The sequence below is a fragment of the Cryptomeria japonica genome, chromosome 4 (assembly GCF_030272615.1).
Source record: "Cryptomeria japonica chromosome 4, Sugi_1.0, whole genome shotgun sequence".
NCBI lineage: Eukaryota > Viridiplantae > Streptophyta > Pinopsida > Cupressales > Cupressaceae > Cryptomeria > Cryptomeria japonica.
Genome location: NC_081408.1, coordinates 393,589,213 through 393,608,294, shown reverse-complemented (window position 1 = coordinate 393,608,294; position 19,082 = coordinate 393,589,213). Strand labels below are relative to the sequence as shown.

At 36.4% G+C, this 19,082-nt stretch overlaps 1 protein-coding gene across 3 annotated transcripts in view; it reads left to right on the top strand.

Moving 5' to 3' along the window:
- Positions 1-19,082, top strand: part of LOC131074663 (SMR domain-containing protein At5g58720) — a 306,623-nt gene that overhangs the window by 54,762 nt on the left and 232,779 nt on the right. For all 3 annotated transcript variants that reach the window (XM_058011330.1, XM_058011328.1, XM_058011329.2), the window contains exon 4: positions 18,679-18,861. In XM_058011330.1, coding sequence (XP_057867313.1) covers positions 18,679-18,861 — 183 coding nt within the window. The remainder of the gene's footprint in view (positions 1-18,678; positions 18,862-19,082) is intronic.

The window sequence follows — 19,082 nt, the reverse complement described above, 5'->3', positions numbered from 1 at the left end:
TCACGAGTTAGCATCCTGCTCCCTCGTGTTCACATATATGAACTCTCAATCTGAAAACTATATTGAATTATCCATTCCTTATAATTGTGTTTTCAAATTTCCGTTTAGGATAAGGTAATTTTCTATTGCAGCAGTTAAGATGATTAGAATTCGCAGCAGTCATATATCTCAATACTGTTTGTAAGTGATACATAACCAATAATTGGCCATTGTAACTAGCATTTGTGGTTAAGTTTCATATCAGTTTAACCTTTCATTACTACTCTGTTTTCTACCATGAGCCGTAGCATCCAAATGGTAAACATTTCAGGTTTTCTATGTTTCTCATTCCACAATGGTACATTTTATCTCTGTTTCTGGTTTCCGCTATAAGCTGTAGTGTTCTCTTAGCAAAATGATGTTCGAGTTCAATGTTCTCATTCATATTTAGCACGACATTTTTTCCCCTAAAAGACAGTGAAATAATGCACAAACGTTGAATTCTTTTAAGCTTTCAGGTATATGTTTGTGTTTCATGTCTAACATGAATTTACTATCTAAGCCGTCATGGCTAATTCTCATTACATTATTTCCATGTTCCTAATTCATAGTTTTAACTTTCATATAGGAAGAGATGCAGTGCATTTCGAGTAAAATGAGGGAACATTTTTCTTTTATTCGCTAAGCTTTGACATTATGAAATTTTTTATAAGCAGAACAAAACCCAAGTATGTAATCTAAAAGTGTATTTGGCAAATTGAGATGTAGAATTCCTTCTTCCTGGTTGAAGAGCTATGTCTCCTTCCTCAGTTGGTTATGATAGAGTTTATGCTTGGCCTTTTAAAATTTCGCTCATTGAAAGATAAGCTTAGAGCTTCTTTGCATCTTTATATTCTCATCAAATGTTTTTCCAACAGAATACCGTGGTTCCAAAATAATACTCTTCTCCATATTATATCCACAGACTTCAAATTTTCTTTCAAATTAAATAAATGAAATCGGTTATGTGTATTTTGAGTTGTTTCAAGTCGATTTAGGTTTAAATCGACTTTCATTCCCTACATAGTATTCTCATCCCATCCAACTATATACCCGTTCCTTCATTGCATGAAGGCGGTGATAATGAATACGTTTAAATAGAATGCCAAATTAAATCTCTTTCTCATCGGCTAAGAGCCAATGGCTCTTATTAAAAGTTTACAAGGCAAGGATGAAACAACCCTAACCACTAGACTAACTATTAGGGTTTACCAGGATAGATACTAAGCTGAAGGTTCCAAACCCTACTCATCTCAACAAGTCTAAAACTTACAGGTTAGGGTTCTAGATGGCATTAGGCCCTTATTATATCACTTCCAGTTCCTAATTATACTTTCCCTCCCTTCTCAGAGGATGACGAATTTCCTGCATCCACTAGGTCAAACCCATGTAGTTAGTCCCGTATCTTATCATAACTCTAGCATTTACTGACATGATAAAAAAATTAGCTCATATAATATAATGATTTAAAACCAAATCATTTGCATGTGCATTGTGAATCACTATTCAACAATATAAAGCAACAAGTACCAGTGCATTTAAACATTATCAAAAATATTAGGGCACAAGTGGGATGTAACAATAAATATTGTCAAATGTATACAAAAATTATGGAATATGAAATCCATGGCATCAAAAAACTAAAATTATAAGATTGGCTCAAAGGAGGTTGCATTATTCATCCCAACATCACGACAAGTCATGCACTGGCATCTAAGATGGTCTTGGATGATGATTTAGCCATGATACTTGCTTGTGTCTTAATGATTGGTGTGTATATTCAACTGAGGAATTTATTGGTAATTTGTTTTTAAAATCTTCAGTACTACATGCTTTGTTGACAAGCTCATTAACAAAGAGTAGTGGTTAAGTAAAAAGACAAATGGTTATGTTCTATTTTGACTTTAGCTAGGATACTAATAGATGAGATTCTTCTATCAGTTGTCTATGCAAGGCATGATTGATACATATTGCATTATGAAAATGGCATTTCTTGCCAACTATGACTTAACTAGTATTCAGTAGTACAAGGACTATAGCATACCAACTTTGCATATGGTGGTCCTTGAATACTAAACAATTTGTCCAATATATGAAACACGATAATCCTTGATTGTGGCTTTGACTATGAATATGTAGAAATTTACAACAATGGATATATATTATGTAGATTTCTATAATCATGATTCATCATTGGCCTATTACTTGCGTAGACTTATAATTTGATGGGGGTTTTGGGGCAACACCAAAACAAGGTTGAGTTAGAACCCCTTGTGGGGGTCTGGGGGTGAGAGAGTGATGGGGAGAGAGATAGGTCTAGAGTTCGGGGGAGATAGAGAGAGCAAGAGAATGCTGATAGAAGTTTGTTGATTGCTGAAATTTGATTTCCTGAAAATTTATAAGATCTTAAACCTAGAATCTGCATTATAACTCCTAGAGATTTGAAACCACTATCAAACATCCTGCCAATATATACATGAAATATAACTTAAAGTATAAAAAAGGAAAAACACATTGAAATGTGACTTACACTTCTTGAAAGGAAAGGAAAAACACATATTGAAATGTGACTTATACTTAAATGTTACATTTCATGTATATATTCTGATGAAGAGAATGAGACTAACTTGAAGACAAGGATGGGGAGTTAAATGTTATCTTTCATGTATATAGTTTGGGGGCATCCTATAAACCAAAAATGCTTTGAAATTTTGTGAGATTGAAAAAAAAAACTAAAATTGCTGAGTCTTAGGCCTAGACTTGCCAAGACTTGGCAAGTCTGGGCGAGTCTGCAAACTTGGCAAGTCTAGGAAAGACTTGGTCGAGTTTGAGTCCGGCTCCTCTAGACTCGGCAAGGATGCCTTGCCTCGCAACTCGTCGAGTATTCGTGAGTCTTTTTACACTTGTACGACAAAAAGACCTCACATTGCGATTCTACAACAAACATATTTAGTCAATCATTCATCATAGATGGGTGAATTTCAACACTCCTTGCATATGGTTGCCTATGCATTAAACCTGACGTGTTACATACAAAGTTATGGAAAAATTACACTTGTGCAAGATGTTGAGGTGAAGACAAGGTTGATGAAGGCTATTCAAAAGATGTATTATTCTACAGATGCTAACATCATTCTCATTGAGTGGAAAATATTTGCCATTATTGGGGGATAATTTGAGGAGGCTAAGATAGATATGAAGATTATGGCATAGGAGGACCCAATCTTGTGGTGGATGCATGGGCCTATTTCTTTGACTAAATTTCTAACCATTTGTTTGATATGCTAGGTTTCTAGTTCCTTTGGTGGTGAGAGGAATTGGTCTACTTATGGATTTATGCACCCCTTTAAGAGGAACATGCTTACCTCTAGGAGGGTAGAGAAGCTTGTGGCTGTACATAGTGTGTTGCATCTCATTGATTATCATTCAAGTATGTATAGTTGATCTTAATGACAAGAACAGTAAATGATGCTGGCCTCCTTGATATAATTATTCAATATAGCATATGCTCCATATTATGTGTTCCAATCGCTGGAAATATTGATGATCTGCTGCTCCAGTAAGGAATTGCTGATAATATGTTCTATCTTATATGCTTGGGTAGGTCAGTAATGATAATCTGATAAGCTGTTTCTTATCTATCTATTAAGCATGCGATGAATGGATATGATGCTGTTCCTGATTTAACTTGAAGTGCTGGCAGCATGGTGGTGCCTTTTCTGATTTGGAATGTGATCTATATGCAATCAGTTTAATGACTCAAGGCCAATTCGCTCAGACTGAGCAATCCAAACAGGGTATAAAAGAGATCCTATCTTCTTTTCTCTTGCAATGGAAGAATTAACTCGTCTTATAACTTGCCTCCATGATTTGACATCTCCTTTGGATGTCCCTTACGATTTGGAGTTTGTAGAGTTGCACCTTTTGGTTAATATGAATTGGCTATATTAACTGATTAGTTATGCATAACAAAATGATTATAATTGGTCATTTTAACCAATTTAGTTCAAACATAATAGAATGGTTATATACAAGGATTCCGATTAGAATTAAGGTATATCATTTTCCTTTGGTGATGTGAAGTTGATATTATGTATCTGATCAAGGTGAAGGATATATTTGGGTATCTGATCCGATACACATAATTGGACAGTATGAAAATGTATTCGATTCGATGTCCTAGTGGTGTAATCAGAATGTATGGTCTATGAATGAGATTGTTTATTTTCTTCTCTCTTTCTGATTTGATTGGATTGGATAATATTTAATATATGGATATTGGATCCGAGTATAGGTGGAGCGGTGCATATAATGGTTATTAGATATCATGATACGGGGTTATTATATTATATTTCAATCAAGCATGAGTACGGTCCTATTCATGATCACTTGTAATACTCGACATCTTGCCTTTTCCAGAGTTTTATAAACCTTTGTTTGCCGTAACCAATGAGTGACTCGTGTGATATAAACATTATATTTTGTTGATATTATGGTGAATGTATTAATAATTGCAATGCCCTAGGTGCTGCGACTACGACATTACCGCCAAATATGTCTTCTTTGAATGTGTCGTTCATTAGCATAATTAATTCTAATATCTGATGGTCATTTGATATTTATGATGGTATGAACAGAGTATTTCATATTCTTACTATGTGAATCGGTCCCACTATAGAGATACATATATCTCATCATCCGAATAACTATATCAAACTCCTCAATGCCTATTTCCAAAACTGAACTTTTATTATATTTGCATTGAATAATATGGGCTTACTATAATCTTCAGCGGAACATACTTGTCTTTAGAAATGTCTTTCACCAATCAAACTTGCTGAATATTGATATCTTATAAAATATCAATCTGAATCTCCTCTAAACTCCAACGCTACATAATTAACTCCTATGAATACTTCATCCACTATTAAGTGTCCTTCAAATTCATTCTGTTCAAGTTTCGTTGTTTTTTTATCGTCGATAATAATATCTATGTTTAGTCTTCATATATAATTGATATGCTTGTTTATATAATTAGGGAATGCCACTACATGTGGAATGGTATTCTAATCTTATATCGACATATATCTTTCACTTGTAAACTACCCTTAAAGATAATACAAGGAGCTTTCCTAGTGTATCAACAAAACTATTATGTCTTTATTTATTCATGATAATACAAGGAGCTTTCTTTTAGTTGTTTGGTGATAGAGACTTTGCATTTGGATGGGGACATCATAGACTCTTCCATTTTGGTATTGCTGATTTCCATAGTTACAACATTTCTTTCCAGAATCAACTCATTGTATGATTTGATTAAATTATCTATGAATGGAAGGCCTTTAGTCTTCATCTTTTTCACCCAATCTTGGTGATTCTGCCAAAATAGCTATTTGATTGCAAGTTGACCACTAACTCCTTGTTTATGTCCCACTCAAGGTTGAGTACTCCCTCGGCTGAGCTTTAAGCTTGTGGAGGCAGACTTAATAATGACTAGTTATTCGAATAGGATATCCACCAATGCCTTCAAACCCTCTTTATCCAACTTCTCCTTGACCTTTTTGATTACCGTGGTGGTCATGACCTGAAAATTATGTAGGTGTGCATTGGGGTCCCATATCTATTCGAGTAAGGTTAAAGTCAGCTACGGTAGCTTGACTTGAGTCTGTTTGAATTGTGGGCTCAACAATGTCAAGGAATAGATGATCAGTGGATTCATCCTCTATCAATTGAGAAGTGATTTTAAGCTTCTTACTTTTGGGAGCAGAAGGGGATTGTAGCATTTGAAGCAAAACATTTCTTGATTGCTTCCTAGTAGCATCAAGCTTTTGCTTGTTGGAAAGAGTGAATTCCAACCATGAAGCATATGACAAGGCTTTGGCAACACTCTTCATATTCTCATGACTTAAGAAAAGGTTTCTTTTAACAAGGGGAGTTCTATCTATATTCTGGGGTTACCTTGGTTTAAATCCTCTATATTTTGGTCCTCTATTATGATAGTGTTGTACCCTGCATCTCCTTCTATAGCCTTACCCTTGTCTCCTCCCTTGTCTTGGCTTTTATCTATAATCTCCTCAATTTCTTTCTCCGTTCCCTCTTCTAGGATACGCTTGGGGCCTTCTCGACAGGTCTTTTCTAGAGATTTATTCTTGCTAGGGGGCTCTTCATCACCTCCATTGCCTCTTGGTAGGTGTTGATGTAGGGGTGGTGGCACTGCTAGAGCCACTTGGTGCTGGATTTTTTTGCTTTTAGGCAAGGTAGTCTTAGCAGTCCCACCCTTCTTTGTTACCCACATCATCATCCTTCTAAGGACAGCTGTTGTCCTCATATTGAGATCATCATAATTCTAAGGAAGCAATCAAGAAATGTTTTGCCAAATTATGCTACTAGGAAGCATTTATGGTTCATACCAAATTATGTGTTGGCATTAGATTGTCATTGATGTCAACAGTTGAGAAGATGCAGAGACATCCACTAGACAGAGATGCAACATGATGAATGCCCCAGATGAAGATCAGGTTTGGTTGAGATGGTGTGGTTTTAGATTAGCAGAGTTGGGCAATTGTGAGTGCTCAAGTGTGGAGTTTAGATTGGACAAAGATGTTGGATGATGCATATCCCAAAGGAAGATCAAATTGGTTGAAGGTGTGTTGCTGTGGTGTTGATGAAGAGTAGATTAATTCATGTTGTCAGAGTTGAGAAGAACTTATTGTATACAAGTAAGCTGAATAAGTATGGAATGTGCATGTAGTCAAAAGCTACTAAAAAAGAAAGAAGACAATGAGGTCAGCTATTTGGAAATGCATTTGGATAAAGGGACAAAGACAATAGAACTGTGAAGGCACTGGGCAAATTGGATTGGCTCAAAAAATGTATTGTTGAAGTGCAGAAATCCCACCGTATTATCTACATGCAACAGGACGCCTAAGTTTATTGATGAGAGATTTCATTTCGAAAAGATGTCTTGGTTGCCTTGGAGATCAATGGAGTCTTGTCGATAGAGCTTCTGAAAATGTGTTGTAGTAAACCCAACGTGTTTATCACCCTTGCATTTCGGTGTGACTTTGTATTTCGGTGAGAGATCCAGCAAGTTTCCTCGACACCCTTGGGTCACACCGATATAAAGTGTAACAGTAATTGCAAATCACATTGTGTTTATCACCCTTGCATTTCGGTGTGACTTTGTATTTCGGTGAGAGATCCAGCAAGTCTCCTCGACATCCTTGGGTCACACCGATATTCCTTTTTCGACGTGACTTTGTTTTTCGGCAAAACTCAATTTGTTTCTTGCCGGTCCTTGGTGTTATAGCGATATGAATCTTTTCGCTATGACACATAAGATGTCTTGGCGAAAATGATACTTTGTGCGCAGTAGATCAAATGACGTGTTTTGCACAACACCCTGTCAACCCATAGAAAGAAAGTCTAATGAAAAATGATCTCGCAGAGTAATTAAGAGGAAGAAGACGCGCAGTCTTGCCATCCCGCAGGTATGGTTTGCGATGTTGAGAACACAATGGGTATTCTTCAAATTGCCGACACAGAAGTGGTGCACACAACGTTTGACCAAGTTTGACTTGACAACATAAAATGAGATGTGAAGGACGTGGCATGTACAGGACCAATCAGAGATTGCTAATTAGATATGGTTGCTGAGGAAATGACAACCAGGAGTTCCGTTTACGAGAATGAGTGTTGCATGCAAAGATCGTGCTAGAACGCTAAGTTAGCTGAACAAAAATCAGAAAGACAGAGTGTAATACGAAAGGCAAAAAGTCAGAAAGCTAAAATTAAGGCAGATCATTTTCTTGACTCTGAGAAGTGTTTTTGAATTTTCCTTTGGAGGGAAAATCAGTTTTGGAGGGAAAACTCTAAAAAGAAAAAATGTTGTGATCAATTTGAATTATGAAGATGAAGAATTGCTAACTATTGTGTGTGTGTTGTTGAAGGCGAACTGGAGTGTGTTGTTGCAGATGAAAGAGAAGCAAGAAAATAGTGTTAGAAATATAGTGTGTATTTCACACCGTGCAAAGCAGAGTAAGAGACAAGTAGAGACTAGAGATTTGATCAGAACAGAGATCAAAAGGGTTGGTGAAAAGACAAGATAGAGTGCAGAGAGCTATTGCAAAGTGCAGAAGAGTTGGTGAAAAGACAAGATAGAGTGCCAAAAGCTATTGCAGAGATCAGAGAGTAGAAGACAAAGCCTGTAAGCTGACAAGAGCATATTCAGTTTCAGGAGTGGAAACCACAGTGTGTTACAAAATCTCATTTGTAATGAGGTACCCAACTTGTATCTGTAATTTTTCATTGTTGTAATCATCTGAGTGGGTGCTCAGATCAGGGGTTGGTGCTCGTTTGGGTTGATGCCCATAAAGATCAAGGGTTGGTGCCCATAAACTTTGTAATTAGACTATTTTCATTGTGAGGTTGGATTAGAGCAGTAGACTCTAGCAGCATTTCTCACTGAGGTTTTTCCCATCTTGGGTTTTCGTTGTATATCGTGTGTTGTGGACCTATCTTTTATGTGTGCGTGCAGATTTGTTTAGTGTCTTTGCTCATAGCTGCTTGATCATTTTTATTAGAGCTTTAATCTTTTAGTAAGTGCAAGTTTTGAGTTAACACTAATTCACCCCCCTCCCCCTCACCCCCCCCCTCTCAGCGGTCCATTTGTGTTCCTTCATTATGCACAAGATAGGTGGGAAGCCTACAAGCTTGAGTTACCTCCGAAAAAGATACATCTTGTTTTTCATTTTCCTATATAAAGAAGGTGATTGGTGGGAAGATCACTACACAGATAATATTACTAGAGCTAGATAATGAAGGAAGAATCAACTTGGATGCAGAGCTAGTTGTTGGTTGAAAATTTTGTACACCTGGGGACGCATGCAAAATTTTGTTTTCAGCCACAGTGTGTGAGTTAAAAACTTTTCTAATTAGGCTCCCCCTTTCCTACTATTACAAACTAAAAACTAATCTAACTTGCGTAGGAAAACATCCTTTTCTCTTTTTTAAGAAAAGATGATATTCTTTTCTCTTTTCAGAAAAGAAACTTTAACTTAAATAACAAATACAGAAATGCAGAAATTCAAGAATAACAAAGATACTTGTATAAAGGAAGCAAAGTTACCATGAAAGCACAAAGTCTTCCTTCACTTCCTTGGGATGGGAATGTAGAAACAAAAGCTCAAAGTCTTTACTTTCCTACGGTCCTATCTACCTTCTAGAATGATGAATATGATAACAATGTACAACTTACAACAACTCAAAGTCTGCTGATATGGTGCACCTCTAAACTACTACAACTAGGAGTAACTACAAGCACAAGGTCTTGTAATCTCTCTCTATTATGAGCACTTAGTTATGATAATTTAATCCTCAATAGTTTTAGCACAAAGTCTACAATAAATTAGATCAAAGCTCTTTTCAACACAATCTCAAATACATACAAACAAGTATATCACTTTGACATAAGAACACAATAGATATATGAACAAGGCCTCAACACAAAATTTGAAACTCAAAGTTTTCTTTGTATTGCTTGAGAATTCAATTTACAAGTAGTTGTCTCGATTTTTGAACTTTCAAAAAATTGACAACCCCTACAAATTTTTATTCAAAATTCGTAGTTTTCTTCTCTAAGGCACGTTTTATGAGTTTTAAAACTCATATTTGTTAATTTCAAATCATTAGTTGGTGTGTTTATCATTGTTGTCCAAGTTTTTGTTGGTTTTTGCCTTCATTTTCCTAGCTTTTTGTGCAATTTCGGGTTTTGAGTTCCTCACTACAAGTAAGAACTTTTTGCTATCATTGCAAGTAAAGTCACTGCAAGTAGGAACTTTTTGGTGTGTTTGCAAGTCTCTTGCAACTTGCAATGGGGGATTACAATTAAGTTCTCTTGCAACTTGCAATTGGGGTTCCAAGACCGGATTACAATTAAGTTCTCTTGCAACTTGCAATTGGGGTTCCAAGACCCGATTGCAAGTATGAAGGTGCTTATCTTTCTATTCCAAGTTGTGATTACTTGCAATCGGGTTTCCAGGACCCGATTACAAGTCTTTCTATTGTCTTTGCTTTATAACTTGCAATCGGGTTTTAGAAACCTGATTGCAAGCACATAACCCTTTGTCTTCAAATTGCAAGTTCGTTCTACTTGCGATCAGGTCCTAGAGACCTGATTGCAAGAGGTCTTAATACATGTAAAGACAGTAAGCAAAAGCCACTGCTGTCATATGTTGATGACATTAAATAAAAAAAAAGTATGCTGTCATATGCACAGAGAGGGTCAAAAGGGCATGAACCATGAAGCAGAAAATAGTGGCTAAGTCAAGTGCTATCTAAAATCAGGGATGACAGTTCAAGTGTCATCATTGGGAATATTTTCTTTCCTTTACCAAATGTGGAGGTCAATGCCATGATAAGAGAGAACCTGACAAATGAAGAAGTAATGCAGCAAAGGAATGTATTGTTACAATGCATTGTAGCAGCACTATGTGGTAAAAGCAGGGATTTTTACTATCGTAGTGGCCAACAAAGAAAGTTAAATATCTTCAAGTTCAGTGGTTGATCTTCATGATGTCACTGACATTGCCATTCATGGTCAAATGATGCAAGTTGCTGCTCCTGAATAAATACCTTCACCGATCTCAAATACTTCAAGTTCCAGCATCTTGTAGCAGCATGACGACTTCTTAGACAGAGGATGATGTAAATAGAGTCATGTTTTGGACACTTAGATTAGTTTCAATTATGCAATTGTAATTTCCTTTTCGACAAGTTACATGTAATATCAAAACTTGCAATTAAAATTAGTTTTATCACTTGTAATCTAGTAACTTGTAATTGCATGTAAACAAATTACAAGTTGGTTAGCAATAGGACTGTAATTTGAATAAGTCATAGTTAGTTATAGTGGTTGTGGAAAAAGTCTCAGTTAGTTAGACTTCTCCTACCTTTTGCTCTCAGCCCCTCTCCTATATATACATGAGGGTGCCGTATGTAATTTTTATCTTTTTCAGCAAGCAAGAAAACTCTGCAAAAATTTACAGTCATAAAGACTGTGTTTTATACTTTTAAATTGGTTTCTCAAATAATATCAAGAAGGCTTTGAGTTTCAGACTTTGTGTTGAAGTCATATCCTTATATCCGTTGTGTTCTTGTGTCATAGTGGCATATTTTTCTGCATTTGCTTGAGATTATAACGAGGTTGTTGAACGAACTTTAACTGGATTTCTTGCAGATTTTGTGCTGCAAATTATGAGGGTTAAATTAGTATAGTTAAGTGTTCAAACTTGAGAGGAGTTGCAATACTTTGTGCTTGTACTTGTTCCCATTTAAAGTAGTGCAAAAGTGCACAATATTTGCAGACTTTGTGCTATTACATGCTGGACGTTGTTTTTGTTTTACTATTGTGTAAAGGTAGATAGGATAGTGGAAAGTAAAGACTTTGAGCTTTGTTTCTATTTTCTCGTTCCAAGGAAGTGATGGAAGACTGGGGGCTTTCACGAAAACTTTACTTGCTTTTTGTATAAGCATTTTTGTTATTATTAAAGTTCTTTAAGCTACTGTATTTGTTTTCTTAACTGCTATTTCTTTTCTAGGAAGAGAAAATAATATCATCTTTTTTGAAAAAAGAGAAAAGGATGTTGTCCCGCCCAAGTTAGATTAGTGTTTAGTTAGTAATAGTAGAAAAGGGGGAGACTTCCTATAAATTAGGAGAGTTTTTAACTCATGTTGTGGTTGAAACCACAATTTTGCACATCTTTCCAGGTGTACAAAATTTTCAACCAACACAAAGTTTTTATCGTTGTAAATTTCTGTAGAATTTTCTTGCTTGCTAAAAGATCAATTACAAAGAGCACCCTCTGATATATATAGGGGAGGGCCTGAGAGCAAAACGTGGGAGAAGTCCAGCTAACTAAGACTTTTTCCACAACCAATATAACTAACTATGACTTATTCTAAATTATAGTCCTATTGTCTTTCAACTTGTAATTTGTTTACATGTAATTACAAGTTACAAGAATGCAAGTAATGAGACTACCCGCAATTACAATTTTTGACATTACATGTAATTTGTCAAAAGGGAAATTACAAATGCATAATTGAAACCAATCTAAGTGTCCGTGACACGACTTTATTTACATCATTCTCTGTCTAAGAGGTCTTCATGATGTTACAAGATGCTGCCACTTGAAGTATTCAAGATCGGTGAAGGTATTTGTTTAGGAACATCAACTTGCACCATTTGATCATGAATGGTAATGATAGTGACCTCATGAAGATCAACCACTAAACTTGAAGATAATTAACATTCTTTGTTGGTCACTGTGACAATGAAAGTCATTGCTTTTTACCACATTTAGTAAAGGAAAGAAAATATTCACAATGGTGAGACTAGAACTGTCATCCTTGATTCTAGATAGGACTTGACTTAGCCACTGTTCTCTGCTTCATTGTTCATGATGTTTTGACCCTCTTTGTGCATATGATAGCATATGCTTTTTAGTTTACATCATTATTGTCATCAACATATGACAGCATTGGCTTTTGGTCACTATCTTTACATGCATTAAGGCCCTTGCAATCGGGTTTTGAAGGTAAGTTGCAAGTGCAAGTGAATTGCAGCAAACTTGGAATGTAGAATTGGAAGAATGCAAATTGCTTACACTTGCAATCAGGCCTTGGAGACTCGAATGCAAGTGAAGATGAAGCAAGATTGCAAGGAAGGTATAAACTTGCAATTGGGGTTTCAAGACCTGATTGCAAGTGAAGCACATCAAAATGCTCATGGAATATTGGCTTGCAATGGGGTCTCCAAGGCTTGATTGCAAGTGAAGTTGATAGCAAGAAGGAAGCCGATGGGATATCATGCTTGCAATCGAGTCTTAAAACCCCGATTGCAAGTGTAATGCAAAGGTGAAACATGAAGGACTTGCAATCGGATTCTAGAGACCCAATTGCAAGTGATTTTAACTTGCAAGAGAAGATAACCCCTACATACTTGCAATCGGGTTTCTAGAACCCGATTGCAAATGACCAAAGTGTGTCTCCTTTCTTTTATAAAGAGAACTTGTAATCGGGTCCTCGAAACCCGATTGCAAGTAAAATATGCTTTATAAAAACAAACTAGTAATCAGGTTTCTGAGACCCGATTACAAGTAAAGTTGATTTACTTGCAAATTGAACACAAAGTTCCTACTTGTAGTGACAGCAAAAAGTTCCTACTTGCAGTGAGGATTTGAAAACCTGAAATTGCACAAAAAGCTAGCAAAATGAAAGCAAAAACCAACCAAAACTTGGACAACAATGACAAACACACCCACTGATGATTTGACATTAACAAATATTAGTTTTAAACCTCATAAAACGTGCCTTAGAGAGGAAAACTACGAATTTTGAGTAAAAATTTGTAGGGGTTGTCAGTTTTTTGAAAGTTCAAAAATTGAGACAACACCAATTATCTAGTCATGCATAAAGAAGCTAAGGACAAGGACAATCATTGAGTATCATTCATGCCTACCCTAGTGCACTAAGAATTGGATAAGAAAGAATGGCAACTAACCTACAAATCTGATTTTTTCTAACAAATATAATACTAATGGAAAACAATATACAAAGGTGCTCCCATAAACTTAATTACCTATTTTAGAGTTAGGCAAATTTAGGTAAATTTAAAGTATAACTAATTAAGGGACATTACAAAGGAAGGTGTAAGGAATAGGGTAATCATGAGGATTCCCATCTATGTAGGCCACTTTGAGTGGATGTCCATGTTGCCTACCACTGGGTCCAAGAGGGCCAAAGTTCCACTCTTGGGCTTAGGTAGGACAATCAAGAGACCCCCATTATGATCTCCTCTCCGACTCTTCTATAGTGGCTATTGACCTTAGGAGATGAGGCCTGGATAGGGAAAACAGGTAGAAGCACACGACTAGGTAGGCCACCTCGAGTGGGTGTCCATGATGCCTGCTACCAGGGCCAAGAGGGCCAAAGTTCTGCTCTTTGGTTTAGTGTGGGATGGCTTTGGGTGGTCCTATCATGCTTCTTGCCCCATACCATAATATGTTTAGTAAGAAGTAATATAGATATTGTATATGTTGATTTAAAGACTATTATATGATACTATCTAATCCTAATAATGGGAGATATAAATGTGTATGTGAATCCTTGGTCATGGTTGCAGGATCTAAATCTAGACCCTTATTGTTTAAAGAAGATATTTTACTTGATAAGGAAGCTAATGCTAACCTTAACTTGTTGCAATTGTGGTTCTAGGACATAATCTAAGGTAAATTTGAAGGGGGACATTACAATTGGTATCTAAGCTTTGATCCTGCCATTTTACAGGGTAAAGATGAGTCAATGAATTGTTCTAGTCAATGAGAAGGAATCTAACAATATGTGTATTCATATGTATTCATGTGTATTTTTCACGTCTTATGTCTATTCATGTGTATATGTGTTTAGTATGTATTCTTGCATATGATTCATGCCTTATGTGTATTCATGTGTATACTTCATGTTTTACTTGGATGCTTCATGCTTTACGTGTATTCATGTGTATACTTATACTTTATGTGTATTCATGTGTATGACTTATGCATATACTTCATGATTTACATGTTTGATTCATGTCTAATGTGTTCTCAGCATGTTTACTCCATGTGTGTTTTATATGTGTACCTTTCTCATGTATGTGTTGTGCATTCTTAATATCTTACGTGTATTTATGTGTTTGCCCCATGTCTGCCATGTTTTCAGCATGATTACCTCATTGTGGGTGTGTGCCTTCCTAATCAAGGCCTTATGCATGCTTTGCATCATGTTTGATGTGTTTTCAGCAATTTATTCCATGTGGGTATCCGAAGCCATTTCATATTGGGAATCATTTTGAACACTCCATGATCATTGCTTGAGGACAAGCAATCTTGGGTGGGGCAGATTGTAATGTCCCCACTTTGAAATAGGATTTAATAATAAATAATAATAAAATTTAAATACAAAAGAATAAAAATAAAAATATAAAAGGATAATTAAATATAATTAAGTTAATGAATGATCAAAAGGCATGAAATGAAAAGATGTGACTACCTCAAGAATGAGTTATAAAAGGGAGAAGAGAACCTCATTTGAGAGGGGGGATGGAGGTGAAAAGAAAGAAGGGAGCATAGGAATTAAAGAAGGATAAATGGAAGAAGGAATGGGAAGGAAATGAAGGGTTGCACTCTTTCAAAAGAGTGCTAATGGTGAAAGGTAGTGTCTCTTTCAAAGCACAAAGATTATGAAGGGTTGTACTTTTTCAAAGGGCTAAATTGTGAAAGGTTGTGTCTCTTGCCAATGGGCATACATGATGAAGAGATGTGACCTCTCCCTCACATTGGATGATATAAAGGGAAGAAGGTCATTTGAGGAAGAGATCGAAGGGAGATCAGTTTGGAGAATAATATATTATTCTCAAAGACAGCAATGAAAAGTGGTGACTCAATTCTTATGTAAGGTGGTGCCTCAATTCCTATGAAAGATGGTGACTCCTCCACGAATAAAGTATAATCATTCCAAGCACGACCCATTCAATCATCACTCATTTCTCATGGATCCACAAAAGCGATCATCAATTATCAAATCAAGCAAACAATTTATAAGAAGAGTATACTATCAAATCAGCATTCATTGAATCACCAATACATGAAACCAGCATTCATAACATCATCACTCCTTAATCACCTAATCAAACATCTCTTAATTATCGACTAAGAATAATCACAACAATCAGCGAACAAGGGACAATAACCAAAATCAGAAACGTGTAAATAACAGACACATATTCAGGATCAGACTCACACTAATCTGATTCAGACTTTTTATAGTCAGCATCTAATAATCTGAATGATAGCTATTGTGGTACATATTTAGCTTATGCATTAATTGTCAATATTTGTTCCTTATATGAATGGTTGGATATAAATTGCATGTCTGATTAATAAATCTTCTGTAAACCCCCATCATGTATGGAATGAAGGAGGTGTAAGGAAGTGGGGAATCATGAGGATTGCCATGTAAGTAGGCCACCTCGAGTGGATGTCCATGTTGCCTGCCACTGGGGGCAAGAGGGCCAAAGTTCCGCTCTTGGGCTTAGGTAGGACAATCAAGAGACCCCCATTACGGTTTCTTCTCCGACTCTACAATAATGGCTATTGACCTTAGGAGATGAGGCATGGATAGGGAAGGCAGGTACAAGCACCCCACTAGGTAGGCCACCTCGAGTGGATGTCCATGCTGCTTGCCACCAGGGTGAAGAGGGCTCGAGTTCCACTCTTGGGCTTAGCGTGGGGTGGCTTCGGGTGGACCTATCATGCTTCTTCCTCCATACCCTAATATGTTTAATAAGAAGTAATATAAATAGTGTATGCGTTGATTTAAAGATTATTATATGATATTATCTAATCGTAATAATGGGATGTGTGTGTATGTGAATCCTTGGTCATGGTAGCAAGATCTAAATCCAGGCCCTTATTGTTGTGGTCACTTGACAAAATGTTCCTGTCCTCTAGTAGTGACTTCAAAATATTGCTGTAGGATTCATTACAAGGATTATAAGTTTTTGTAGCATGTTGATATTAGCACATTTGCCAAGGTAGCTACTATTGCTACAATTACAGAAAAAAATAATTTTGTCACCTTTGAATCTGTGCACAACAAAGTTTGGCATGCAACATCCCTAACTGCTCTCTTTCCTCTACACCTTCATTGCTGCTGCAGTAAGCTACACCCGTTGTCATTTCCTTTGTTCTATCACCCATCAACAATGCCTTGAGCATGACCCTTTCTGCAGTCAGAATCATTTTCAGCACCATCACCAGCCCAATTCCTTAACATGTCCTGCCCATTTCCAACAGTGACAGAGATGGCGATCTTAATTCATGTGTGGTGCACCTTTCCACTATGTATCATGGCTGTCTTCATCACTGGTTATCTCCACATGCAATCCATTTGCATTTTCAAGGACTCATTCTACATAGTCATAACTTCTGCCTTGCATGCAACTTTTGACATCCTAATTTTTGCAGTACTATCTATCACCTTCTCTTCTCTTGACATTTCTTGGACTTTGCATCCAGTTCCTCACAACTTAAACCTCTTTAAGATTGTGCTAGTAGAAGAGCTTCATATGGATTCTCCACATGAATTGACAGTTTTACAATGAGATGTGCGAACAAACCACATGCTCAACTTTATTGTGAACCAAGTTGGTATTCAATGGTCTTATCTATTGGAATCCAATACTGACACTTTGTGGGGTCTCAACCTCATGTCTACCAAATTGGTTTGTGTTTTTCTTTAAGAATACCAGTCTTAACTGTAGGGGTATATGACAACCAACTTTAGGACATCAATGATGAGCATGCACAAGTCTGCCAACAACATTAGGAATCGGTGACAATTTGTCAGCTTGGAAGAGCATGTGATATAGCATTCTTGTTTCCATGGTATTGCAGCCCCTTTCTGTGTTTCCACCCATTTTTCCTTCTTATCCTAACTGAGATTCTCTTTTTGTACTGGCTTGTTTGCTCATGAGTGTGAATGTGGCTCCTTGAGTATTAGAATCTAAGTTCAAATCTATGTACTTACTTTTTATAGAATTCTCTAAATTTGATTGTGACATGGGTATTACCCAGATGTGGCTTTAGGATGTTGTTAATCGGCTGACATTGCTGGTGCTTGCCACTGAGCTTGACTTGGACAATTGGAAGCCCTTTTATGTACAAGTCATAGTGCTAATCCACAATGGTTACCAGTTCCCAAGTGCTTGTTTGGGCATCCACAACAATGGGGATAAAACACTATGTGCTGGAGGTTAATTTTTGGGAACTTGAAGGTGAAGCACAAATCCACTTCAGTATTGCTTTGCAATTGTATGGATATGAGCCTGCTGCATCACAAGTCAGATGAATGTTGTGCAAAATAGAAATTTGTAAATTTTGCCGTAACAAATTTCATACTCTTGTTGACTGACATGAGGTGTGGGTTGTAGATATTTAGAATATAGGTCTGGATTGCCTATTATATAGGTCTGTAATAAGTCTTTGAATTCACTTTTATGTTGTCTTTCTTTGTAATGTTCTACAACTGTATGTTCTGGATTGCCATTGCAAAATACAAACCCAAGTATCATGTTGACGTCAAGCCTGTAGCATTATCTTTACATGTTTTATTGATTGTTCCTATCGATGTCTTTGTATGTTGTGATAGGTTAGAGGTAGCTTTAACAAGTGGCCTATTTTTGGAGGACAATGCTAGTCTCCCTAAATCTATTGCTGATATGTTCTTAAAGTGAAAAGTTCTGATTGGTTTTAGTTTACAAGAGCAATGGATATATGCAACCTATCTTTATTAAATTTAAAGTTCAATTAGTCAATGGCTATTTTATGCTCATTTTGTTTGTAAGCTTAGTTTTTCACTTTTGGTAAATGCTTTACTTTTCCATAAATGTATCTGGGTTTCATATATTTCGAAAATTTCTTTTATATGTAAGAATCAATACAGACAATTAACATCATGTTTTCTCATGCTTTTCTTGTATGTTATGTGAAAAGGGTCTTCCTTTGATCTCACTAAGCTTTTCATTGTGTTCTCTTTCAATGTTATGTGTTCACATGGCAGAGTCTAAACATTTTGCTTGAAATGGCGGCAACATCCTCTAAAGTTCATTATGAAGACCTTGCTGCTGGTGAATCAAGTTTTAATTACAATGACGAGAAGGATGGATTGATTCAAACTTCATTTCAAACAATGTCAGAATCTTTCCCTGAGAGAGATCAGGATGAGCTCTTAAAAGTGTGCCAGGTAAATATTTCTCTCCCAAATTTTGCTTTCTTTGAGCATTGCTTCATTAGATTACTAGAAATATATTCTGTTTAAATGCTTATTGCATAGTAATTTTGATAAGTAAAAACGCCCTGAGATGTGTCCTATATTGTTTTTTGATGTGAACAGTATGTGGTGACATGAAACATTTCAGTGAATAGATAAATAACTCTGCTTAGCACCTTTAGTTGCCTAAATTC